Source organism: Melospiza melodia, chromosome 6 (genome assembly GCF_035770615.1).
Source record: "Melospiza melodia melodia isolate bMelMel2 chromosome 6, bMelMel2.pri, whole genome shotgun sequence".
Classification (NCBI taxonomy): Eukaryota; Metazoa; Chordata; class Aves; order Passeriformes; family Passerellidae; genus Melospiza; species Melospiza melodia.
The window spans coordinates 49953701-49980191 of record NC_086199.1 but is presented as its reverse complement, the minus strand read 5'-3'; the positions used below and the strand labels follow the sequence as shown (position 1 = coordinate 49980191).

The window sequence follows — 26491 nt, the reverse complement described above, 5'->3', positions numbered from 1 at the left end:
ACTCCCCTGATGAAGAAAGTTCTTCATGTGTTACTGTGTGTTGCACTGGTTCAGGGCTATATTTAAGGGACCATTAAAAATGTACCTGAAGGCAAAGTCAATCTTTAAATTTGACAGCTTTTTTTTGCAGTGAGTAGCAAAGTGAATATTTTATTGCTTTATGATGTAATGACCATTCTGTTTAATCTTAATGGAGTAAAGATGAGCAGGAAAATATGCTTAGGGGATATACTAATACATCAATTATGGAGAGTGGGAAAGTACTTTAAAAAAGTACCAGTAATCTATTGTAAATGAATATCTCAATAAGCACTCCTGGCCACAGGCAGAGCTGAAAGAGATGCATTAAAAATCTACTCAGATTCTGCTCATTACAGATATGTTCTTCTCAGCTCTTAAGTAATGCAGCAATCACATAATTAACTTTTCAAAAGAGAAGCACTTAAAACAACTTGTATCTATGGAACACTGCAGACTTTCTCCTTATTTTACTCACTGAAAATGAACTTTTCCATCTACTTTCCTTAGCACTGTTGCAAGAGTGCTAATTTCTCCTGAAGGTACTGCAAAAGTATAAACACTATTCCATAAATCAATCAGACACTAACTTTTGGTCAAAAAAACAGGTAAAAAAGGCAAACAAACTCTGATCCTGCTTAACTGAAAACACATTATCCCATACAAACATGGATATTTGTCTTCCCTGGAATTCCACCCTGAAATGATGACCTGAATTTTACATGGGAAGGTTTTAGCTTCTTCAGTAATTTTGGTTTAGACCTCCCTCCTTTCAGAGGACATGATTTGACCCAGCCCAAAAGATCTGTACAACCCAAACCCACATGCCAGCTCCAAGGAAAAAGTTTTCAGAACTTTCCAAGTAAAATCCCAGGGCCTGCTGTGAAAATGTGAAAAACTGTTTGAAGTGATTAAAGTGATGAGGAGCCTCTCAGATGAATCTAGAGAGCACTGATACTACATACAGTAATTCAGGGAAAGATGCCTCTCCAGGAGCTCTCAGGACAGAGAACTCTGGATTCTGATCTCCACAGAATGATGTCACTGAGGAGGAATGGTAAAGATCATCTCATTCCCATGGGCAGGTGTCAAGTTTTATCTTCTTTTTTTTCTCCAGGGTCAGGATTAAATGTGTGAGATGGAATTTCTTGTTGGGACTCAGATGTTTATGGGTTCTTATCTATGTTACAATCTCACAAACTCTGAGTTCTGCAGCACTGCACTCTAACAAACTAAAAATGGAGCTGTATCTCCCTCTCTACAAGGCCTTTTAAGGATAAACTGTCCAATTAAGAAATGACACCTAAATTATTTTCACTTTTAACCCAATAAACAACCACCCATGCCCACAATGTGAACTTTTTATCCAATTACACAAAACCACCCAAACCCACGGAGGAGGAGAAGGAGGAGAAGGAGAAAGAGAAGGTGAAGGAAGGAGAAGGAGAAGGGAAAAGAGGAGGAGAAGGAGAAAGAAGAAGGAGGAAGAAGGAAGAAGGAGAAGGGGAAAAGAAAAGGAGAGGGAGGAGGACCAGCCTCCACCTAAAACCTCCATCTTGCTTTATATACATTACTGTATTCTAAACCCTTAAACTCTAAGTTTCCCCTCCTGTGATATCACACACTTCTATTCAAATCCACACCCACAATCCCAGTTCTGTCATTCCCTTTTGGAAGCCTTCTCCAAATCCTCATGTCAATGCAGTGTTCTCTTGGGGGTCAGTGCCTGCCAGCACAGAAACCCTGAAATTCTCAGCATCCAGGGCTCTAACAAGCAGGAACACCCTCTACTAGACCAGGCAGCTCAGAGCCCCATCCAGCCTTGGGCACTTCCAGGGATGGAAGGAGCAGCCACGGCTTCTCTGGGCAACCCCTTTGCCAGAACCTCACCACCCTCACAACAGAGAATTTTTCCTAATACCAAATCCAAACCTACTCACAGTCAGTTTGACACCATTCCCCCTTGTCCTGTCACTAAATGTCCTTGTAAAGAGTCTCTCCCCATCTTTCTCCTACTCTGAATTTGTCTACAGGAGCCACAATGATCTGAATAAATCACCTGTGAGGCTCCTGACTGAATTAAGAAACAGCAATATCATTGACATGGATGTGACGTGCACTAATTCTGCCCAACATTTTATGGAGAGAGAAAAAGAAACAGGAAATATCTAAAGTGGCAGCTGACAGATAATTTACTGACAGGTTTTTTAATCTTATGAATAGTTGTCTACCATGGGTATAGTTCTTTTCCTATATAACTCAATTGAAACCTTTTTACTTGACTAAAAACATAGCAAACCTTAATTTCAGGGAGTGATTATTAAAGTGAATTTATATGGGATGTAGAAAAATTGCATTTCCATTTGTAAAATGAAAAAGCCTCCCTACTACAGTTCTAAGAAGATCTGTGTGGGGGATTCAAATTCCTATATATTAAAAAAAAAAATCACTTTTCCATCAACACAAGCTGTTTCCTGAGTATTTCAGCACAAAGTCTTGTCATATAGCTTAAATAACCAAGCGCTTTTATTTCTTTGCAGCATTGTGGATTTTTATAAGCCAAAGAGAAATGGAGATATAGTAATAAATCTCAAGGGTAAATAATTTTTTTTTTAATTCCTGGATGCCTTTCTTAATCTAAAACCTGGGGAGATGTGTGCATCTTGGGTTTGAGAAAGCAAAGTATTCATGGCTGTATATTGATCAATGACAAGAGACTGATAAAAGTGGAAAAGCTAGTGATGCTCAAGCAGATTTTGTGGATCTGGTTACATTTTTTATGTCTAGCTACAGACTTTTGATGTAGTTTACATGGATAAGAAAATTATTTTAAACAGTTTCCTCATGCCTAAACATTAAACCATGTCTATTAAATGGCCATGTAGGTCTTTGTAAATGATACACATTTGTGTGCACACACATTCCACTTGGTGTATATTGCTTTTAGCTGATGATGAAAAAGATCTATTTCTTCCTTTGGTTTTTTAGTTAAAAGCACGAATCACATGGTGAAGTTTTCAGCAGAAAGCACTGTACACAGCTCTGGAGGAACAACAGCAAAAAAAATTCAGATGTTCTGAAAAGTGCTGTGAGAAACTAAAGCTGTGAATGTGCAGTAACAGCAATGATACAGCTGAGTATTTAAACTGAATTAATTGTTTTGGAAGAACACTAAAATGTTGTGTTTTCATGTTCGGAAACACAGATGAAAGGAACAAGAAACATTGCACTGCAGAGTCTGTGGGTATGAGTCAAATTGGATTAGATCTAAAAGGTTTTGCCTTCCACCTTCTGCAACCCCATGGCTGCCCATTCTCCCTGTCTTCATTCCTCTCACCCTTACAGAAAATTGGCAGTTCTGATTAAGGTATGCTGAAAATTAAATCTTCAAGAAATCATCCATTCTCTTCCCCCTTCCCTCCACTATCAACTAATGTAGGAATATATATCCAAAAAAGAGCACTGAAATCCTATCTCATGTCCACCAATTTAAACCATCCTTAGGCACAAATGCACTCACTCTTTCTGAACTCTTGCTTGCTTTACAGGTGCATCTGTCAGATATTCAATAAACAACCCCCAAACCTGCAAATAATGCCAATAATTGATCTGGCTTGTGAATTAAAATAACATCATTAATCGTGGAGCCCAAGTGTTCATTAAGTCTATAATTTAGAAATGCTTCATGAACTCATTCTTCTTTCCATATTTCAACAGAATTCAAAAATGGAATTTAAAAAAAAAGTCTGCGCTCTCTGTTGATACTTATTCTTAAAAAATATATTTTTAAAGCGTTGAATGCGCTAAAAGTATTGAAAGTATTCAAAGATTCAGTTATAAAAGGAGAGAATCATTGCATTCTCAGCATCCAAACTACTATTGCCAATTTACAGGGGGATATAGGACAGACAGCAATTTTAAGATGCATTCCATTTCTGTATATAGAATAATTCATGCAGTCTCTTAGCTAATTTTTTTATCTTTTCCTAAGATTGAGGAGTATTTTACAGAAGAAACCATATTAAGAGGTATACCTTGATTTGTCTAAGCTTGATGAATTCCTGTATTGGTAAGGTCTAAGGTGTTTAAACACCCCTGGGACAACTCCAGATAAGTGGTGGCCTCTTCTCACCCAGAAAGAAAATAAACTTTTCAGATGCTTATCCAGGCAGGGAATCAACTTCCTTGTTGTGCTACAGCTTAATATCACCCTTAAATTTCCACATTTTAATTTGAAAACAAATTTTCTGTGGAATATTTCTAGTTATGAATATACCTAGTTTTGAGCCCAGTGTTTTAAATCATTTGCTAAAATATTGGCATCAAGCAGTGATGTGTGTGTCAGTGCAAGGAACACAAGATTGCACAGCACCCTCTCTACTCTTGTCTCCTTTCCAGTAACTTCTGCATGGCCTTTTTTCCACAGAATGTTCCTGGAGTAGCAGGCTACACCCCATGCCAGGGGTGCATTTATTTTTATTTATGCTTAAAATAAATAATGTTTATTATTTAAGTGAGGGCATTTATGTGAAGAATTCACTGGCTGAAGCAAGAATATAATTAAGCTGAGATGAGTTTCAAGGAGAGAGCTGAGGGAGAATCCAGAAACATAATCTTAAAAGGAATCTAGAGAGTTTGTGACCAGCAGTTAATTACAAAATCAGAAATTTTCATCCCAGCCCTGTGTTAACCCTTGAAGCTGTTTCAAGTTGTAGCAGATATTCCAGTCCCTAAATTCATGCATGTGTTATTTTCCATCCATATTTGACTGGTGAACTTCAAGGAAACACACACTCTGCAAGCAGGTCATTCTTTCCTGAGCTAAAGACTACTCAACAACATTAACCTCTCCCCCCTACTAAAAATAAGTATTCCTGCTTCTGGTTTTGACTGACAGAAACTACAACACATTAGAGTCCTTTTGGATTCAGGCTAGAAAAGCAATCTAGGAAAACACAGTTAAAACTTCACTTAAATACTAATGAATATCCTCCCTATTCTGTGTCTTGAACCAGTTGATCCATTACATATTAATAGAGATGTAACATAATACCTGAACATTTCTGCTCTCTGAACATTAAATAAATTTAAAATCAGTCTCTGGGGTCTAGTACTCTGTGAAGAGCTGTCTTAGAAAAGGACACAGGCTAAGAAATGTTCATGTGGATGGTGTTTGTACATGGTATTTTTCTAAGTGCTCTGCTGAACTTTAGGTGGAAATTAGCATTTGATAAAGAGTGGCAGTCCTGAACTGAGGTTCCTAAGCAAACAACCCCCCAAAAAAGTTAATCCCAGGATGACAGTCTTTGCATTGCGGGTTATTTCCTTTGTTTTTGTTTATGTTGAAAATCTGTCTGAATAATTAAGCATTTGCAAGGCAAATGAGCTGTAGGACTCTTCAGCCTCAGCTGTTATTGCATGCTGTTCCTTTGAACAATATTTACCATGCAACAAGAGAGAAAACAAGGAAGATCCTGTGGTTCCTGACAAATGCTGCTAATGAGGGTTCAGACCCTTGTTCAGCCTTTGCAGCATCTCCTTCAGAGGCACGGAAAGCCACCAGCTCCTCAGCCACTGCGTTTTAATTACAGCTCCAGCCTCTGCCGAGGAAAGCACTCAGAGGGAAATCGACTTGCCCCTAATTTAATTTTTAGTGGTACTCTGACCCTTTAAAAGCAGACTTTGCTGAAGTCCACAGGAGTCTGGGCAGGGTCTCCCTTCACAGGAGGAGGAGCCCAACCATCTGCTCTGCATCCTTGGCAAACAACTCAATTTTATTGGTGCTGCCTCTTCTCCAGTTTGTGTTACTTAACATTCTGTTGGTGCTGCTGCAAGAGAGCTCCTGAGTGCCTCAGAGTCACTCAAATGTCAGGATTTTAGAGCAGCAATTCCAAACCAGAAGAGCTGCAGTTAACACAACTAATTTCCCTAAACCCAAACCAGAATAGTTGCAGTTAACACAACTAATTTCCCTAAACAAAGTCTGCCTTTGGAGTGCTGAACTTCTGCCATCCCTCAGTATCAGCAGCACACAAAGAACCATCTGCAATTCTCATGTTTTAAAAATACTGCAGTGATAGACTGAAGGAAAATAACTTGAAAATAATTTCATCACTTCTTTCCACTGGATGAATCTGCCACAGGTAATAATTTTGTGGCAGCAGAACAGCGTGATGAGATCTAACTGCAAGAAATGAAAAGGCAAGATATTTTAAAATACTAAAATTAGCAAATGATGTTTGAGACAATCATATTGTCCCAAACAGGTGACATTTCTATATCTGTGTGCTGGAGAACTGAAATTATTGCATGCCACCCAAAGGGATGGATCTATCAGGAGCAAGTTTCCTCACTAAGCATTGCTTTGCTGCAATCCAGACAGATACCAAAGAGCCAGATAAAATCTTCACAAGCTTTGGTGAGCCTCTCAGCTACTACAGACTGGAAAAAAGGTAGGAATTTTGATGGGCTCCATTTCCACACAATTTAGTATCAAACTTCACTGAGAAGATGGGTCTTTGAGTAAAGCCTACTTTTTTATTCTTATTTTTCTGCAAAAAAAAAATATTTGAAGATCTTTTATTCGAAGAGAACCTGATTAGTGGATTTTACTGAGAAAGTGTGCTTCTCCCTGTTTTATCAGAACTTGAGGGTCTGTGATGATTAGAAGAAAATAAGCAGCAAGGCAAATTGAGGTAAAAATTAAGGAGAAATTAAATGTTGATCTAACTTAACACCACAACTCATTGTTTGGTTATGCAAATCATTCAATATCAATTACTGGGTAATTATTCAGAGGGCAAAAACTCAAAGACTCCCATAAAAGTTAGAGGTGTGAAACCTCTGGAATTCATTAAGCAAGATGAGAGCTCACAAGGTGAAGTTTTAAAAATCAAGGTGCCTTATTGATTAATCAAATAGCAATGGTTATTAAAAGCACAGAAAGATGAGAGCTCACAAGGTGGAGTTTTAAAAATCAAAACTTATGATGCCTTGTTGATTAATCAAATAGCAATGGTTGTTAAAAGCACAGAAAATTAAAGCAAAAAAAAAAGAAAAAAAGGTTTAGTTTTCCAAATATTATCTCTCCCTGTTTATTATCAGAAAGAAAGCCTTAAGCTGACACGGGATGAGGGAAGGCAGGAAGAAAAGAAGAAAAAAAGGCATTATTAACTAGAAATGAAGAAAAAATAGAAATGAATGAAAATTAGAAATTAAGAAAAAAATAATTAGAAGTGAAGAAAAAAAGGCATTATTAACTTTATTAACTATTATTATTAAATAACCACTATTTTGCTGAAGTTTTGACCAAAGGCTAAATAAAAGTTCAAAATTACATTCTGCCTGGTGCTCCAAACGAGGGAGAGGACCAGAATAATAAAAAAGACATTTTTGTACAAAATATTTTGTAGAAAATATGTTCAACACCTGTCAGCTCTCACAAGCCTACAGACACAGGAACCACACATGGAGCAACTGTGGCACAAGGACTGTGCCCTAACCACTGAGAGTTTATCCACAGCACAATGATATATTCAGAGGACTCCAATTTGTCTATTCAGTTTTTATTGGCTGAGCTGCTTGAATCTTTCGTGTTTTGGCCCAGAAAATAATAGAACACTTCAAAATGGTTTGTCAGAACCTAATTTTGTGAAAGACTCATTATCTTCAAGAGTTTTTAGACTAGCAAAAGGTGTTTTGTGGCACAGAAGGCAGCATCAGTTCGTTTCTTATTAGGGAAGTGCATCTTTATGATCATGAGATACTAAAAAAGAATGGAGCTGGGATGAACTTTTTTTGTTGTTTTTGGTTTTTTTTAAAGAAAACAACACCAACTGAATCATTCTAATTACAGTTTCCAACTGAAGTTTATTATAAGATGGAAGCCCCCCTGGAAGAGGTGTTCAGAGCCCTGTCGTATGAGTTATTTATTGGCACATAAAGCTTCTCTTTATGACATAAGTAGATGACTATTTCTTTCTGGCAGAAATACTTTATGAAATTTAGCACCGTACACAAGGGTTTCAAAATTTCTAATTACCAAAATGCCAGAGATTTTGAATCATTATATAAGGCACATCTTCCAAAAGGAAAGCATGATAAATCTAGGATCTACCCTTTTCAAAAGACATTAAAAAAGACCATAATTCACAGCAGAGGTGTATGCACAGAGTGCAGAGGAGTCTGACTGAGCAAACAGAAGCCTAGAAGCCAATTTACGACCGAGCAGCTTGATCTGTCCAGAATTAGAATAAATACCCCATTAAAACCATGCTGTCAGGCTGTAACTAAAGTGGAAAGCATGCTGGGACAGAGTCCTGCTACTTCCCCGCCACACCAAGTCCAAAAGCACTGAATTGCTGTGGGCTTTACACAGAAACCTAAAGGGCTTCTGGAGGAGCAGCAGTTGTGCTTTTCACAGCAGCCTTTATGGCCACAATCATTTTCCTGCCTTTTCCACAGGGAGAGGCCTCTGAAACCTGGATGGGAACAAAAATGCCCTCCCAGAGGACTGAGGAGAAAGGGGCTCTGTGGGGATGTTGGTGCCATGCACTGAAGGTTTGGGCAGGCCAAGGTGAAACGTCCCAGGCGGCCAATTTCCTTCCTCAGCAGCAGGAATACCAACTCCAGGTCATGGCAAAATAATCTGAACATCCCAGGTGGCCAATTCCTTCTACAGCAGCAGGAATACCAACTCCAGGTCATGGCAAAACAATCTGAATATCCCAGGTGCCAATTCCTTCTACAGCAGCAGGAACATCAACTTCAGGTCATGGCAAAATAATCTGAACATCCCAGGTGCCAATTCCTTCCACAGCAGCAGGAATATCAACTTCATAGATAACACACCACAGATGAAGCTGAACAAAGCTCTGTATGTTTTTAATTTTCTAAACAGTTTGAGTACAAAACCTGATCCACCAATCTTTAAGCACTTTTCAAATAACACACAAGCAAAACTAAAAGAAAATCCTCCTATTCTAATTAGAAACCCTGAATCTAGACAGATTGAAGGTCCGTTTTGATTAATAACGTAAAGCAAAAGTATACTTCTGTATAAGTCTCCACAAGTGCTAGAATTAAGTAAGTCCCTGCCAAAAACATCAAACCATAGTCATGGCAAAATAATCTCAACATCCCAGGTGCCAATTCCTTCTACAGCAGCAGGAATACCAACTCCAGGTCATGGCAAAGTAATCCAATTCCCTTCACTTCTCTTAGTGCCCTCCTCCAAGGAAGGCCAAGCCACCCATGTAGTCACTAAATTTTTAGTTCCTTTCAACAAAACACAGACAGAACTATTCCAACAAAAATATCAGTTTTCCCAGTGCAATTCCCAGCATAATTCCCAGGGATTGTCAGGTGTTTCCTGGTCTCTGAGGTGAAGGGTTCAGGGGGAATTTTCAGCTCTTCTGTCAAGCACAAATCACCTGAGTTGAACCTTCCAGGCTGGCAGGTTTTACCCTCCCTAAGCACTCAATTACAGCTGATTCAAAAAGCAAACTTCTGAGCTTGTTTCAGTAAACACAATAATTTGCCCAGTGCTATAATAAAAAAGTGATCAATATCCTGCAGGTTCCTCTTTGTAATTCAGGTGATTTACCAGCTTCAGGCAGGAAAATCTAATGACCCCATTCTTCTGTGGAAGAATACAGCACTGCCTTACAAAGCAGGTCATAAAATAAGTATTCAGCTGAAATACTGAAATTACTTTTAAAAAAATCAATCAGTCAGGATGAATCCAATGATGAATTTACTTTAATTTTTACTCTTCTTTCTTTTTTTTAATTAAAAAAATCCAAATCAGGACTGTTTTGTGAAGATAAATGTATGGATTCATAGCAATTATATTTTTTTTTCTATAGAAATTTTTTGCTGTTTCAGGTTTCACCTCCAATTCACACACACAATTTAAATTATCCTGTGTCTAAAAACTTTACAAGCATCTTCCTGGAAAACTGAATTTGCTGTTCTGAAAGGTCTGGAGGCACACTCAGCTTTCATTTGAGGATGCTGAAGACAATCTAAAAAGTCATCCCACTGACTGACATTTCAGAGGGCATTAGAACCAAACCTGCAAGAATGTCACCTGTGGCTCCACAGGGAGCAGAGAGCTGCGCTAGGGCGTACGCGACCCTATGTCAGTGTGCACTGCATTTTCTGGAGAAAGATGTAAGCTGCAGAATATTACTTATCTTCGTTTAAAAAAGAATTGGTGGCAAAATGATGCATATTTATTCAGAAGTATTTAGGCAAAACAAAATTATTTCTCTTAAAGTGAGATGTTTAAAACAATGCTTCTTTTTTAGTCTTTTTTTCATCAGCCTAGTACATGAGATTTAGAATTAGACTTTACTCCTTCTGATTCATGCTTTAACCATCTTATTTGTTTGTTCATGTGTTTAAACAGAGCAATCCCATTTTGAATGCAGAATTTCCCTTTCAAATTCTGCATCCATTTTCTATGAGCCAATTCAAAGTAATTATAAATATGTAATTGCTATGAATTCATATAAACATTTATCTTCACAAAACAGTCCTGATTTGGAATTTTTTAATTAAAAAAAAGAAAGAAGAGTAAAAATGAAAGTAAATTTGTCATTGGATTCATCTTGACTGATTGATTTTTTAAAAAGTAATTGCAGTATTTCAGCTGAATAGTTTTATAGTTATAGTTTTTAATAGTTTTACAAAACAGGTCATTTTATGGCCTGTTTTGTAAGGCAGTGCCGTACTCTTCCACAGAAGAATGGGGCCATTAGATTTTCCTGTCTGAAGTTAGTAAATACAGAATGCAAAATGTTCATGCTTGAGGATTTTCCATTGAATGACACATCATTATTAAGACACTTCTTAACAAAGCTCCTTGAAAGAAAGACCTTTTATTTGTTTGTTTGTTTGTTTATACCCTGTAAATTTTTGGTAATACAACCCAAAAACAATTAGATTTTTTTCCTTTAATCAAACCTCGAGTAATGTCAGTGACAGATGCTGGTTACATAAATATTATCATTGTTAGAAATGAAGGGATGGGACTATTTCTGGGTTAAGAATGATTTCTTGTTTAGATAACATTAGTTTTAGAAGTTGCGAGATTTTAAAGGTGTAAGCTATTGGTCATAGTTTAAGAACAGTTACAAGTTTCTTTGTTACAAGACAATATCTAACTTTTTTAACTAATAGACAGTTGTCACAGGATTTATTTTGCTTTTCTATTATTACTTTTACTTCTGCTGTACTGTGGCTACTTTTATCTAGTGGGTTTCTGTCTCATGCCTTTATAGAAATTTTTATTAAGTTCTAAACTTTTAGCTTATTTTATACAACCACACCCATACATTCTTTATAAACTACTATCTTACCTAAAACAGTTTCTTACTTACTTAAGGCATATTCTTACTTATAACTATAGAAACATTTATGATTTTTCTGCTTCTGTGTGTTGGGTTTTTACATCAATTTAAGCATCTTCTGAGGCTGCAGATCAAATCTTTTTGTGTTTGTGGAAGTTTCTGCTTTTCTGATTCCCACAAAATTTTGTTTCTATGTGCTCACCTAAGAAACTGCCGACAAAACTCAGCTGACACACAGCAAATTCCCAAATCCAAGTGTGGCCCTGGAAGAAGTGCACAACCTGCAGTGAGTGAGCTCTGAGTCCAGGCACCAGGATTAAACAAAAATCCCCTTTCCTGTGTTTTCAAGAACATCAAAGCTGCTTGGAGAGTGATTAATTTAATGAATTGCACCCTCCCATCAACACAAGCCTGGCAGGACAGCAGAGAGTGGAAAGAAAGGTAAAATAAGAAATGGAAAGGGAACAAAGAGATCCTGAGGTAGATTGGAACATGTGGGGAAGGAAACAACATTAACAAATTTCAAGGCAGGTAGGGATATTGCAAGGGATAAAAAGTGCAATTAAAAAGAGAAAAATACCAGCCTGACTTCAATGACAGCAGATTAGCTCCTGGCATTGCTCTGCTGTTTAGGTTGCAGAATTTTACCTCAAAATCTGTCATAAATTTTAGTGCAGCTTAAGCACATGTTAAAAAGAAAAAAAAATCTCAAATAAACTCAACAAAAACGTTATGGCATTTGATGACATGCTGCACTGCTCTAGGTAAGATCCAGCTGATTACTTGGATAAACTGACCCAGGAGAACCAGGGCTGGCCCAATCAGACATCCCAAAGTTGAAATCAACTGTGATGCTCACTAATTGCATGTTCAATCTCAGCAGCCCCTGAAGCTGTAGCCATTTCTCTATTTGATGCACTCTAAGAGTCACGATCTCCTCTGATTTAAATCCAGTGTACAAGCATATCCCCTCACTGCACGTATGTGGCACACAATGACAAAGAAGCCACAAAGCAGAGGCATGATTTCCAATGTTTTTCCCCATATTCCCTTCAAATTCTCTGCCATTCTCCCAGTCCTCAGCCTGATCTCTGCTTGCTCCTCACCCTACACCCTCCTCTGGCTCTTGCTGCTTCAGGAAAAGACCCAATCTTTGTACAGCCCCAAATGAGATGTGCCAAACCCCTGTTTATAAAGTATTCACCAAGGCTGCAACAGAAATTATCTTCCTCAGTAAAAAATTGCCGATTTTCTTCATTCCACGTGGGCCTACTACAAGAAAGTATTGATTTCCCAAGTAAGCAGCAAAAATTATAAGTTCCATGTGGTATATATAACATTCTGCTACAATTTTAATCCCTCTGGGTTTATATTATATTGCTGGGATAAAATCCAGCCACTTTTCTGCATAGAAGCAAGTCCTATTTCTATTTCCAGGTATACCAAGGTTTATTATGCTTTAAAGAGGCAATGTATCCATGATCACATTTCATCCCACGTTGAGATTGTTTTTTCCCCTTCTTATTCCTTTTCTATCCCTTTTATATATTAAGTTTTAAGCTGGTTTTATTTTATTTTTCTTGGCTTTGGGAGTTTCTTGACAAATACACCAGATGTTCTTGTACCATGATTATATGCACTTAAGAATCACAAGAAAGCAAATTAAATTTAGCACATAAAGCCTTTTGCTATATGAGTTTTTTCAACAGTCTTTGAGGTTGTTTTATGCTGTTTATATAAATATAATTGAATTTTTTTTATATCTCTCAGTGTAACCCTGTATACAACCTATCCTGGAGGTCTCAAAATACTGTGTTTTTAACCAAAAGAGAGAATGATTAATCCACAATATCATCCTGAACTCTGCTTTTATTTTTGCTGACTTCATCCTCAGAAGTGTCAAATATAGGAAAGATCCACACAAATGTAGAAAAAGTGAAGAAAAGTACAGAGGGTTTCATGCATGTTTTCAACATTAAGGGGAGATTATTTTCCTTGTAAAAGGGATTATTAAGAAAAGAATGCTTGTGCCACATAAATAATGTGGGCAGGGAAACACAGCACTTTACATATTTGTATAACACAAAATGAGGCCATCCATCAAGAAGCAAAATGCAGCACTCTGCAAAGTGAATCTAAATGATAAATAATCATTCACTATTTTAAGGCAGGGGTATTGCTTGCTGTCTTCAAAGTTTTCTTTTAAAACAGTGCCTTCACAATCAAGCCTGAAAAGGTGATTTTCACTTTGCCCCCTCTGATTTCTGCTCTACATGGCACACAGATTTTCTAAGTTTAGAATGCTCCAACTTACTTGTCCTTTCCTAGACAAAAATCCTTGCCAGGGTAAGAATGAATCTAGAAAGCCACAAAGAACTCCTTCTCCACTGAACTGAGAATTACTCAGCAAAATTACATTCCCAATAACAAATTGTTAACAGGCCAAGGGAGGATCCTTTTATCAAAATTAAGCACCAAAATGCACCTACCTGCTGTCGGATTTCTTCTTCCATCTTCACTGGGGAGCCCAGCTCTGCCACTTGCTTGACCCCTTCGCTGGCGTATCCCCCATACTCCCACAGGATGTAGTTCTTGGAGTGGGAGCTGCCAATGATGGCAGACCAGTGGTTGGTGCGTCCTTTTCGGGGGGAAAACCAAAACAAAATAAATCAAACCACCCTCGAGGCAGCCTCAAACAATAATTCTTGACTTGTAATAAAGCCTGGGAGTCCCCACTTTTGCATGCTGCCACTTCTCACTGCACCAACACACGTCTGCAGAGCAGTGGGAACAAGGCAGTGACTGACAGAAATTGAGCTTAAAGCAGCCCCTCAAAACAAACAGGCTTAGAATAGTTTTTTATCACCAAAGATCTCACTTCAGAAAGTTTAAGCAACCTTTAATTTTAAGTTTCTCTGTCAAATATTTTCGAGAAGGAAACCTGCAAGGGAAGACTTCGGTGGTCACCCTCAGTTTTAAAAGCAAGTTTTCCTTACTGAAGGCAGTGAAGAAGTAAATTTTTCTGTATTCACTTCTATACTCACTGAGTTTTCTTGCTTAGATTTCTCATAATGCAAGAGCTGTAGAGCTAAGCAAAAGGATTCCCATTCTTGTTTCTTGTCTTGTTGAACAAAATAATAATAATAATAATAATAAAAAAAAGTATAAAGAAAAAGATGTTAGGGAAGTATAATGGAATTGAAATGAGCATTGAGCAGAAATAAGGAGTCACAGAAGTCCCACAGCCCTGGAAATGCAAAATGAATTCACTTAAGTGTCAATAACCTTCTGCAGATATATGGGCTTAAAGGAAAAGGGTGAGAAAATGAACTGCTAACATAAGCAGACAGTCTGGTAACAAGGCAAGGACTGTAGGAGATGAGGGAGTCAGAATGATGGAGTGAGACAATATTTATTGTTTCTCTTCACAATGCAAAAGGTAGAGAGCAGCAGTAAAAACAGCTGCAAACTGAATAAATGAATGAAAAATGAATAATGAAGTAAAGAAAAGGAATGCAAATTTAAGATGTGAGAGGTGGAACAATAAAATTGAAAAGGACAGTGCAGAGAATTGTATAAAGTCAGATGCAGGAACCTAATCATGGGAGAGTAGAAAATAGATTTGAAATAAAAAATGAACACCAACAGCAGGGGAAAGAAGATAGAAAAATGTAGGAAGCAGAATAGATAGATGAGGGAGATGGCCTAGCAGAGCAGCAAACACAGCCTTCATAGCTTCCCTAGTCCTGAACTTGGACCAAAACACACTTACAGAGCTCTGAATGCAGCAGTCCTGATGTTTTCAGAATCAACTAAAATGAATCAGTAATACGTGCAGAAAAAAACAAAACTAAACCTGGCCTCCTCCACAGCTGAAGAGACTGCAATGTCAGGAGCTGGTTTCTTCATCTAAGATCTAGCAATTGTTCCTGAAATCTACAGTGGCACCTGCCAAAGGCCAGGGAGATGTTGTCCCTCAGCCCCAGTGATGGAACTCCATCCTCTCCTCCTGGGTCTGGCTGTCCCTCAAGGTACCCTGAAACACAGCTAATGCCTTAGGGTTTAGCTTTTTATATTTTTCACATTCTGTGCTGCTTTAGTGTGTAGGTCTGGGCTTCATATTCAGGCATGGTGAGTTCTGTATACAGAGCAGGGAGACAAAACAATTCCTGCTCCAGCTGGGCACCAAGGACAAATGATCCATATCTCAGCCCAGGAGTACAAACACCGTGGGCTGCAGAGAGAAAAACAAGCAGGGTGGGACTGCACGGGCTGGAGCTGTGGTTGGACAATTAGCTCCAATATGGAAATGGACTAAAACTTATAAAAATGTGAGATCTCATGACCAAGCCCTCTTTTGCTTCCATCTTGGAGCCATCTGGGCCCTGCCAGGGTGTGGCCTTTGAAGGCACTGCAATAAATATCCACTTTATTCCCCTTAACTCCATCTAGCTTCTGTTCCAGCTCCTTAAGGCATCACAGCCAGTGACACTGATAGTAAAAGATTTTAAAATCACAGAAAATTCATGGAGTTAGAAAGAAATTTAGGCTTACTAGGCCCTGGGAAAATGTTAAAGGTAGGCCCTGGGAAATGTTAGGCCTCGTATTTGCTAGATCACGTGAAACTGTGTCAGTATATGATAAATGACATAATTGTTAGATGAGATTAGATATAATTATTGTTTAAAGACTCATGCAAACATAAAGGTATCTGGCTCTATATATGTTAATTTTCCTCTCCTGGTGATAGTAAAAGATTTTAACATCATAGAAAATTCAGGGAGTTGGAAAGAAAGTTAGGCTTAGTAGGCCCTGGGAAATGTTAGGCCTTGTATTTGCTAGATCAAGTGAAACTGCACCTGTGTAGTCAATATATAATAAATGGTATAATTGTTAGATGGGATTAGATATAATTATTGTTTAAAGAATCATGAGAAACTGTGTTAGGGGTTTGAGGGGGATCACGAGAAATCCCTGCTTGGATGAAATCAATGCACACAATAGAACAATGTAAGTTTAATAATAGATATGTAAGTTATATAAAGATAGAATATAAAACATGTTTGGCTCGAAACCATGGAGGGTGAGATTTGGGTTTGTGTACCCCTGACACCCAGAACTGTTCAATAAGAGTTGAATGCTTTGCACAAAGTGCATGCTCTTTAGGGGTTTTTTAAGCAAATTGGGAGATAAAGAAAAGATGTGAAATACAAAGTTTATTATCTGCTGTCTATTCCAACCTTACTGGTGGTACAAGAATCGAGCAAAAATTTTTTATGTGGTGGCTTGCAAATAATTAGTGATTTACCACAGTCCACAATGAATACCATTTTATTTTCATGTAATTACTGCACAAACTCAACATTTTTAAGAATAATGACAATGACTAGGTTTCCTTTTTGAGCATCACTATATTTGGATGAGATCTTTCCCTCAACTTTCAGAAATTTTAATGCAAAATCCTATTAGCTGTTATTGCTGTGATTAATCATGCAAGTACCAAGAGGTTATTTTTTCACTTTTCCAGTTGAAGTAAAATATTGATTTAATTCACCATTTTGTAACTGGGGACAGATAGCAGGGAAACTATTGTGACTTGCTTATTTTCCATCATGCTGCCATACCTTTCATGATGGAAGAAAAAAAAGGGAAAGGAAAAGGGAAAAGGGAAAAGGGAAAAGGGAAAAGGGAAAAAGGGCCACAGTAACTTGCTAGCTTTCAGTCCTTTTCTCATGGCCTATTTCTAACCACCAGCTGAGTCCATGGAAATAGTGCACATAAAGTTCACACTCAGCAGATATTTAAATCCTCCTCCAGCCTGAAAGAGCATTCCTGCAATTATTGGCTTTGCTTGTTTTATCTCCCCCATATTATGCTGACCAATAGGATTTGAACAATGCTGTGTTTCAAACCCAACACAAGCAACATTGCTTAGGCTGTTAAAATTTGAGCTGATACAAACCATATTTGAGTTATATGAGGATATTCTGACACTGTGACAGTAATAATATTTTTTTCAATCAACATAAAAAAGCCTCTATAATCAAGATCAGCCACAGAAAACATAACAGAGTTTAAAGACCTGTAAATATGACTCATATTCTTAATTACTTTCCTGGCCTTTTTTCCAACAGACTGTGGAGTCGGTAATGAAAGACCAAATGCATAATACACAATTTTGTAACTTCAGCTTTTTACAGATACTTGGGTAACTGCAGAAAGAAAACTTGCAACAAAAATGCTGATTCTGTAGCTCAGACACTTAAAAACCCAGAGAGGCCAATTTCAGAAGGTGTTTTTTATCTGGATATTAAACCAACAAAGAAACAGAAGACAGAGTACTCTTAGATCTATATATACAATTAATATCCTTGGGCAGCAAGATTCAAAACTCACCAAATTTAACTGAAATAATTAAATATACTTTGAAGCAAAACAAACTGGGTAGATTGTCATGGCTGAAAAATCAAAATGTTAGTGTGCTGCCTGTCCTTTGTGGACTTTTTCTTAAAATCTCTACATTATAAGCCATTCTAAGCTTTCAATCAGAAAAAAAAAAAAAGAAAAGAAGCTTTCTCCCCACAAAGACATCTTGCAAACACAACCTCACACACATCTTAGCTCAAAATGTCAGGCAAATCAATAGAATGTGCAGGTAATGTAGAGTGCAGAGAGACCCATTGATTTTCAATGCTGAGTGCCAGCAGGATGCCATGCATGTCATCATTTACTCTGCTGAGCTGTAAATAAGTGATGCTGTGTCACACAACCTGCTCCAAGCCTCCCCAGGGCCCCTGTGTGGTGCAAAGAAGAGAGGGATACTCACGTGGGAAATCTTTGGGGTGTGTTTTTTCCGACCAGTTCCCATAAAAAGTCAGGCGGTACTTGGCAGTACCGCAGGCACAACAGTCTAAAATGGGTTTGTCAGTCACACCTTCCGAGGCTGAGTCTGAAAAAGCATCAAAGCACCCATTGAAAGTGGCTACAACTCCAAACCAGTGGGGACAGTGAAGTTGCCACCATAAATACTCCAGGGAATAAATATGAGTTAAACATGGGTTTGGTTTTTTTAAATTTGGTTTGCTGTTAGACTAAAGGACAAGCCTGAAATAGCTGTACCATATTTATAAGTGGATAAAATAGTTTAAATCCACAATTTTCAGCTAGAAGTCATTAATATTTCAGTTATCTTCACATTCTAAAGGGGTTTCTTTCTGGTTTCTATCTGATAAGGAAAAACCTCAGCTGATCTCAAAACACAATGGGCTTGAAATTTCTGAACAGACAAAGTAAATGAATTCTCCAGCGGGATGCAATAACCAGGTGCAACGTTTAGGTTTAGGAAAGGATGAAATATCCCAGGATTCAATAACAGAGTGCTCTGGAAACCAATGGGTATCACACAAAGAGCAGGTAAAGAATTGCAAGTAGCACTTTAGGGGGAGGCAAAGAAGATTTTATTTGTTGGAGTATATGTGATAAGGAAGAACATAACTGAATGGAAGAGCCCAAATCTCAACCTGTTCAAGAACTCAAAATTTTAGTTTGAGACAAAATGTTAGGAGAAAAATGCAAAACAAAATGAGGAGGTCAAAGAGATATTTTACTTTACCTTACCTTGTTCACAGATTTTTTTGGTGAGAGAGCCCTCATCTTGAAAATAAATTATGCGCTTCTGCACAATACTGGCTCTACAAAGGGGAGGGGAAAAAAAAGTTTGAAACATGTTTATTTCTCAAAGAAAAAGGAAAATGAGTCATAAATGACTGCTAAGACATGATTATACTTCCCTGTACTGACAATACAACATGGAATTACAGATAAGATATTTTTATTTCAACTTGCATTTTAATTTCATCACATTTTACAGAAACCTGAAATTTATTTACCTCCAAAGAAGTGGTCATAGGCATACAGTGAGGACCTGTGCTTTTGAAATGCATGACAGACAACTGAGCATTCAATATTTCAATCAAATCTCATATTAAAATACTGAAGTTGTATTCAATTTCAGTCAAAAAAATAGCACAGCTATAGTGAGCAGCTGTTCATAGGAAATTACATGGCATTCTAAAAAGATAAGTACTTCTGATATATGACAGCAACTCAGTGCAAATATCACATAAAACAGAAGTTAGGAAAAAAGCTGGCATAAGGTAAAGTCTTTGAAAGAAATTCACAGGTTCCAAAAGACAAGCTACTTTAAAATTAATTAAACCCGGAGTATTTTATTGAGGCTTATAGTTCAAACCAAATGTAAATTACTAAGCCTCGGTGCCTCAGTTCCTCATTTGAGGGGGCTGGATATATTTAATGCCAAATAAACTTTAACTACCTTCTTGGACCATCTTTAACTATATCAATTATATTCACATGAAAGCTTTATATTCTTTCCATAAGAAAACCAGATTTTGGTTAAATTCAAAGCTAATCTATGGACAGAGAGCCTCCTGAGGACAGCATGCTTTGGGAGCTGGCACTCTTCCTTGTTTACCAGCACAAGTACACATTCTTCCTGCAACATTTTGTACCATCACTTGTACAAAACACCAAACAGCAAGGGCCAATTTCTTGTCTTCCTTCAGTATTAATCAAATAATTATCTTAATCTTTCTAGAACTACTCCTCACTCATGACAGGAGGAAAACTGAGAAGGAAAGTGAGGCTGTATGTGCTCAGATGTGTTGCTGCAGTCATGTAACCCTCCTTTGACAACATCCCATCCATAAAAATATCAAAAATAAGAGGCAGGTTTTTTTTGTGCTTTCTTTGCCAAGATGCAAGGCCAGCGTAGGAGAGGAAGGAATCCTTCTTTTCACCTTACAAAGCACCCAGGAGAAAAGCTGGGTTTTGCAAACCTCTTAAAGCTGCATCAGCCTGGAAAGGGTGCAAAAAACTCTCAATCCTTTCTGAAGGAACCTTCTTCAGGGTTTCTAAGAAATAAATGGGGGGAAAAATGAAACAAACACAACTACCACAGTTACTCCTAGGAAGAATAAGAGCCCAATGGGCACCCTGTGACAGTGGCATGCTCCTTAACATTCCCAGCCTTCAAACTGAAAGCCAAAGCCAAATTTAAGAGTTTTTGGATGCTACACTGCAAGGAGACAGAAAGTGGGGGCACAAGAACTGCTGTACAGATACAAGGAAAACCTCTCACACCATCAGGCTAATCACAGAGATTTAACCATGGAATGGGCTACACAGAGTTTGTGCAACATTCATCTCTGGAAATATTCAAAACTTGATGAGATCCATGCCTTGGCAACCTGCTGAGGGAACAAGCAAACTGATGTTCAGCACCTACTTCAAGCAGGAGAATGGACTACATGACTTCCAGAAGTCCCTTCCAATCTAAATCATTCCATTATCTTAATCCACACAAATACAAAATCAGTTGTTTGATAAAGATCTCAATTCTGCAGGTAACAAAGGTATTGTGGGTATTTGAGAAGCAGTTATTTTAGAAAAAGAAAAAAAAAAGGAAAGAAAATAAAGATTATTTGAAGCCTGAAGTGTACTTGTATTGTTCTTTTTGCTGCAGTTAGCTTGTCACTGTAAAATGTCAAGGGAACAGTTCCTTTACTAACAACAAAAGCTTCACAGCTTTCTAAACCGTTGTCTCCTCACCTGTATTTGAAACTGTATGGTGAGCCAATAATTTAAATGGGAGGTTTTGGACTGATTCAAATGCACCAGGATGGGCACATTATATGGCTACATAACTATCAAAAGCAGGCACAGAACTCTACAAATAATCATAAATAACTTTAAAATATTAACTGTTTTAATAATCAGCTTCTAGACTGAACATAGACCAAAACATCTGTTCAATGTATTTGCTAGCTTTTACAGCTACTTTTCTCCCCCCCTTTTTAAAACATAATTTTTGTGTTAAATTTTATTTTTATTCCATAAAAGTTCTGATCTTTGGACTAAGGATCCTTACCTTTGGCTTCAAGGCTTACAAAAAATGGCTAAAAATGGAATGGTGAACTTCTAGAGAGAGGCAAAATAGCTTTTAAGAATTTACACAAGGTATTCATCTGTTTAATTTACATAAATCCTTCCCATCACTTCAAATGTCCAGTGCTGTCTGAACTTCATGGGAAAGGAGCAATCCAATTTCTTTCTCTCTCATATTAATATATATAGGTGGATCTTCAATTTCTTGTTTTTCTTGTTGGCTTTTTTCTCTCTGACTATCAGAAAATGATGGATAAAGGCAAAAGGAAATAAATTTTTCTCAAAAAACCTTGTTTATTTCCCATTTTCTTCAAGGCAAGGCTTCTGGATTTGCATTTTTCCACCTCTAAACTAAGGAGCAAAACTGTCAGGTACAGGCACTTCTACACCTGGCAACACCGGCTTTACTGAAGAAAACCAACCAAATGAACTGTCCAAAAAGTGTCATTATTTCTGTGTTTCAGTTCTCACATGAAAAGGAAAGGATATCTGGTTGCTTCTGCAATGTTTGCTTTGGCAATGCCGCTTTGGGATGTCCCTGTCCTGGCTTGGTTTGGTCAGACAACATGAGAGGGCAATGGGAGAAATCTGCCTCAAAAGATTTCCGTGGGATAAGAAATTCCCTCTGCAGCCCAGCTCCACAACAATTGCGCCATCCTGCTGGGAAAAGCTCTGCCAAAGGCACAGAAATTGCATTTGGGATATTAAGAAACAGGAAATGTCATAAACCATAAAACTTCACGCCAGCCTTGGGAATACCCCAGTTCATACCAGAAACAGAGTCAGACCACAGAACAGAGTTTGGGGTCTTCTTTCTTTCTTTCCTTTCTTTCCTTTCCTTTCTTTCTTTCTTTCTTTCCTTTCCTTTCTTTCCTTTCTCTCTCTCTCTCTCTCCCTTTCCTTTATAGAAACAGCTTTAGATTGTTTTCCTCACTCCCTTTTTCAAACCCTAGCATGAAAAGAAATACTCTTATTTTAAATTACCTCTGTGGGTGTAGTGATGTGACAAAAGAAGTAAGGAAGAGGATTTGTAAGACTTGTTCCTATGACATTTTCTAAGCTTACATCAAAACCATTAAGTACAATATTATAGTTACATTTGAATAAAAAGGTTTTGTCAGAGCTGGTGAGGAAACTCCAAGTTTTACTTGGATGTTGAGAAATAATAATAATTTACTGAGCTGTAGATAAGATATTTTTCCTGCTCTATATTGCCTATGAGTTAACCTTGTCCTACTCTTCTAGCTATCAAAATTATTTTCATTAATTATTCCATGCCTCACTGATTTAATTACAGTATGATAAGTTGTTTCCCACCCAGAACAATTAACAGGATGTTAAATTTGTTTTCCTTTTTGGGTTTGTTGGTTACTTTTGGAGACAAAGAATTTCTAAATATACCATTTACTTGAACACTAGAAAGTGGTGTGAAAACCATGAATTTACATCTGCTGTAATTTTGTTGATGCTATTGGGTTGTGTCATTCTAATGAATTATTTAAGATGTTCTGATTTTATTTCCTTCTATGTCTTAAAAATAAAGCCAGCTCCATGTTTCTGACAAGCACTTGCAAGGTCAGGGAAAGCACAGACTCCCAGTTTGCCAACAATATTTACTTCTTTTTCTAATATTTAGGAGATTTTTATTAAAAAGAAATTAAAATTCCTCTGAAAGCCTGTACAACCCTTTAGCCAACAGACGTACAGCAACTTTTACACTGACAGTATATTTGACAACCACATTCTTCAAAACAATTTTCACTTAGGAAAGTGTGCTGGCTTAGCCAAGACAGGCTCCATCTACACCAGAATCTGCCAGCTGCCGTCGCTGACAAGGGTCAACATTCTAAAAATTTGCAGCAAAATGTTTTATTTAAGGCATAACAAAAGATGCAATTTCTGTTGTCATTTTTTGGGGTTTGTTCATGAACTTGTTTTTAAGTGTGTTGTTAACACAGGTTATTTAAACAACCCACACTTGATGTTTGATAAAACACAGTAAAATTAACATGAAGTTCATCAGTGGCGCCATAATTCCACATTTACATCCCTGCATTTCTCCACTAGATTAGCCCCATGCAAAACAATCAACCATGATCACTTCTGAAAACTCCAGCACATAAACACACACCAGAGAATCCTTCTCCAGCTTTACTTTTTCAACATTTCACGTGTACTGTCAGAAAATACAACTCAGAGAAGCATCACAGCAAAAGCAAAGGTCTCTAAAGCTTTTCTTGCACATTTCCTCTTGCTCCCAAATCCTTTTGGTGTCTTCATGTCCCACTCAGAGCTGCCACCACACACCCACACAGGAGTAATTTGGCCATCATATTCAATATGTGAATATAACACAGCAAAAAGCTCTGGGGGAAAGCACAGCTGTACAAGCTGCTGTCTTATATTTTCCCTCAGAAAAATCTCTCTGTTCTTTGCTTGAATGGCCACAGGACATAAATATTAAATGGAAATCTAAATTCGGGATAAGAAGTTGTACTGACATGGTAATTTCTGACAGGAATGCTACACCTGTTACTTGCAAAAAAAAAAAATTAAAAAAATAAAAAAGAAACTGAAACAAAAAAGCAACGTCACTTAAAGCCCATTGCTGTTCATGGGCTGTATCTTCACCAGGGATTTTGACAGTCCCCACTTTTTGCAGAAATCTCTATGAATTTCAGAGCTAAGCATTATAGGATGTAATTAGAGCAGATTGGATAGGACTGAGTGTTTGGAGAAAGGATTTATCTCATTATTCTAAGTAGTGCTTTTGTAGAGTAGATGGAAACAATCTACCAAAGGTGGGACTATAGGCTTTTTTCCAAGCTAGTAAGCCCAAAGTCCTATTACCTGAAAACTCCGCTAACCAATGCAAAGCACCTGTGTGCTAACTAACAAATCCTAAAAACAAAATGAAAAATAAAGCAAAATAAAAAACACTTCTTGAGCTGCAATTTATTTCTGCCTAAGGTCTCTGCAACCTTTATAACACTCATCCACTGGCACAGGGAACTGAAAAACTTCATTTCTTTGGGTGTTCAGACTATGTCCCTTTTGCCAGCCTGTTTTACCTGATATAGCAGGGTGGGGAAGAAATCCAACCACATACTAATAATACTAATAATGCTAATAATAATATTGCTATTATTATATATTATATTATATATAATACATTATATATGATACGTATTATATTATATATAATATATAAAAATATATATCATTTATTATTATTATTATTATTTTGCCATGATTGCACAGCCCACAAGGCCAGCTGAGACCAAACAAAAGCATCTTTTCCCTTTTACAGCATTGCTTTTAATCTTTATAATCCACTCACGCTCTCCTCCCCACTTGAATCACTTTCTCCTGCTCCAGGTTGGGGCAGTAAAAAAAGAAACACCACTTTTTTATATATATTTTAAAAAACCCCAAAAGCAAAATTTAAGCATGACCATGAGTTAATGAAGCCAGAAAAAAAATTCCAAAACTTTAGGAAAAATTATGCTATATTTTTAATATTTATAAAGCATTAAGTAAAAGAATTTGAAGATAAACCAAAAAATAAGAGCTGTCATTCTCCTACTATTTTTTTAAAAGCTGTCAACTAGCAATATATTGAAATTATGTTTAAATGAGTACATTATTTGCTTGCACAGAAAAAAATTTATTTGTCAAAAGCAATATCCTAACAAAGCCCATCCATTCATCAAATACTGATTAATGGATAGTCAGTAGCAGGAATCTAGATTGGAATAAAGTATTTGATGTTTTCAAATCTGAAAAAAAATCTACACTTCATTTGAATTGACAGGAGCCTGAAGGTGAGCTCCACAATTAATAGAACAAATTAACACCCACTGAAACAAAGATAACTTCATTTAATATCAAAATGCCTATTATTCCTTCTTAAAAGAGACCTTCCTGTTATGAATGTATTTCCCTGAGGAAGTTTTTGATGCAATGTCTTTAGCACTCGAGGTTGAGTGGAGCTGGAGCCATCAGAAGGGACTTGTCAGCTCTTTAGTGCAGCCCAGCCACAGATCTCACCTGTCAAGAATTAATACCTGAAACAGCTGAATCTCCTCTACCTGGGCTGTTCTGAGAGCTCTCCCTGACAGCTGGGGCTGCTCAGCCCACTGAGCATTCAGCCCCATAATGCCAGAACACCCAATGCTGGGTGCTCACGCTTAAAGACAGTGGTGCAGGGAAATGCAAGAAAATAAAGGACCAATGACAGAGTTGTTAGTGGAAACTCCTCCATTTCCCTCTGTCTGAAGGGGCACTACATTGGGAAGAAGGCAAATTCAAATATATATCATATATTGGGAAGAAGGCAAATTCAAATTGTGTTCAAGAAATAGCTGAAAGACCACCCTGCTTCTGAAAAACATAATTATGAAAGACAGATCAAATGAATCCATTAAGTTCTTCCGCACTATGAGGGTTGTTTTCAGCAAGCTTCTCCATTGTTTAACACCTGCTCCTGGCTAAGAGCAGTGTGGGAGCACTGCCTCCAGCTCACACAAATGTTCTCCTTGCCAAAATTCCCTGCAGCAGGCGTTTGCAGCAAACACTGCTGCCAAATTTTGGCACGCAGGATTTTGGAGAATGCAATGGCAGGGAACTTGCACATCAGGGTCTTTGCTCTTCCCACATCAGCCCTAAAAATGCCAAAATCATACAACCTCCTCATGTCTCATCATCAGTCAACACCAGTGGCACTGGCTGCACTTTGGCTACAGCAGAGCAAAGAAATGATGGAGAAAGAGGAATTGCTAAACACATGAAAATCAGAAAAATACTCTCAGGGATAAGGAAACAGCAGTGTTGAAGGGTACAGAAACAGATTAGGAAATGGATCAGAAATTGTCCAAGACATGCAAAGGAAGGGTGAGAACCAAGCCCAGGCATATCTCCTTTCTGCAGCAGTGCATTGTCAGACTGAGGGTGTGATTATAATGAAATTATAAACATCAACCCCCCAAATCACTCTGGGGTAATGAAAATCCTTGGAAGATTGTGGTTCCTTTTCACGGCGATTTTATGCATTTTCTGCACAACAACATGCAGCAGCAGGGGAAGGAAATAAACCCTACAGGCTCAAGAAGCTTTTTGCCTCAGTGGGGTTCCTGAAGCTGATCCGGATAAAG

The 26491-nt window shown here is 37.7% G+C and overlaps 1 protein-coding gene across 1 annotated transcript in view; it reads right to left on the bottom strand.

The window, feature by feature from the left end:
• Positions 1-26491, bottom strand: part of SPON1 (spondin 1) — a 182809-nt gene that overhangs the window by 109196 nt on the left and 47122 nt on the right. Inside the window, exons 4-6 of the mRNA XM_063160571.1 lie at positions 18990-19063; positions 18199-18321; positions 13862-14010 (exon numbers count right to left, since the gene is read on the bottom strand). Coding sequence (XP_063016641.1) covers positions 13862-14010; positions 18199-18321; positions 18990-19063 — 346 coding nt within the window. The remainder of the gene's footprint in view (positions 1-13861; positions 14011-18198; positions 18322-18989; positions 19064-26491) is intronic.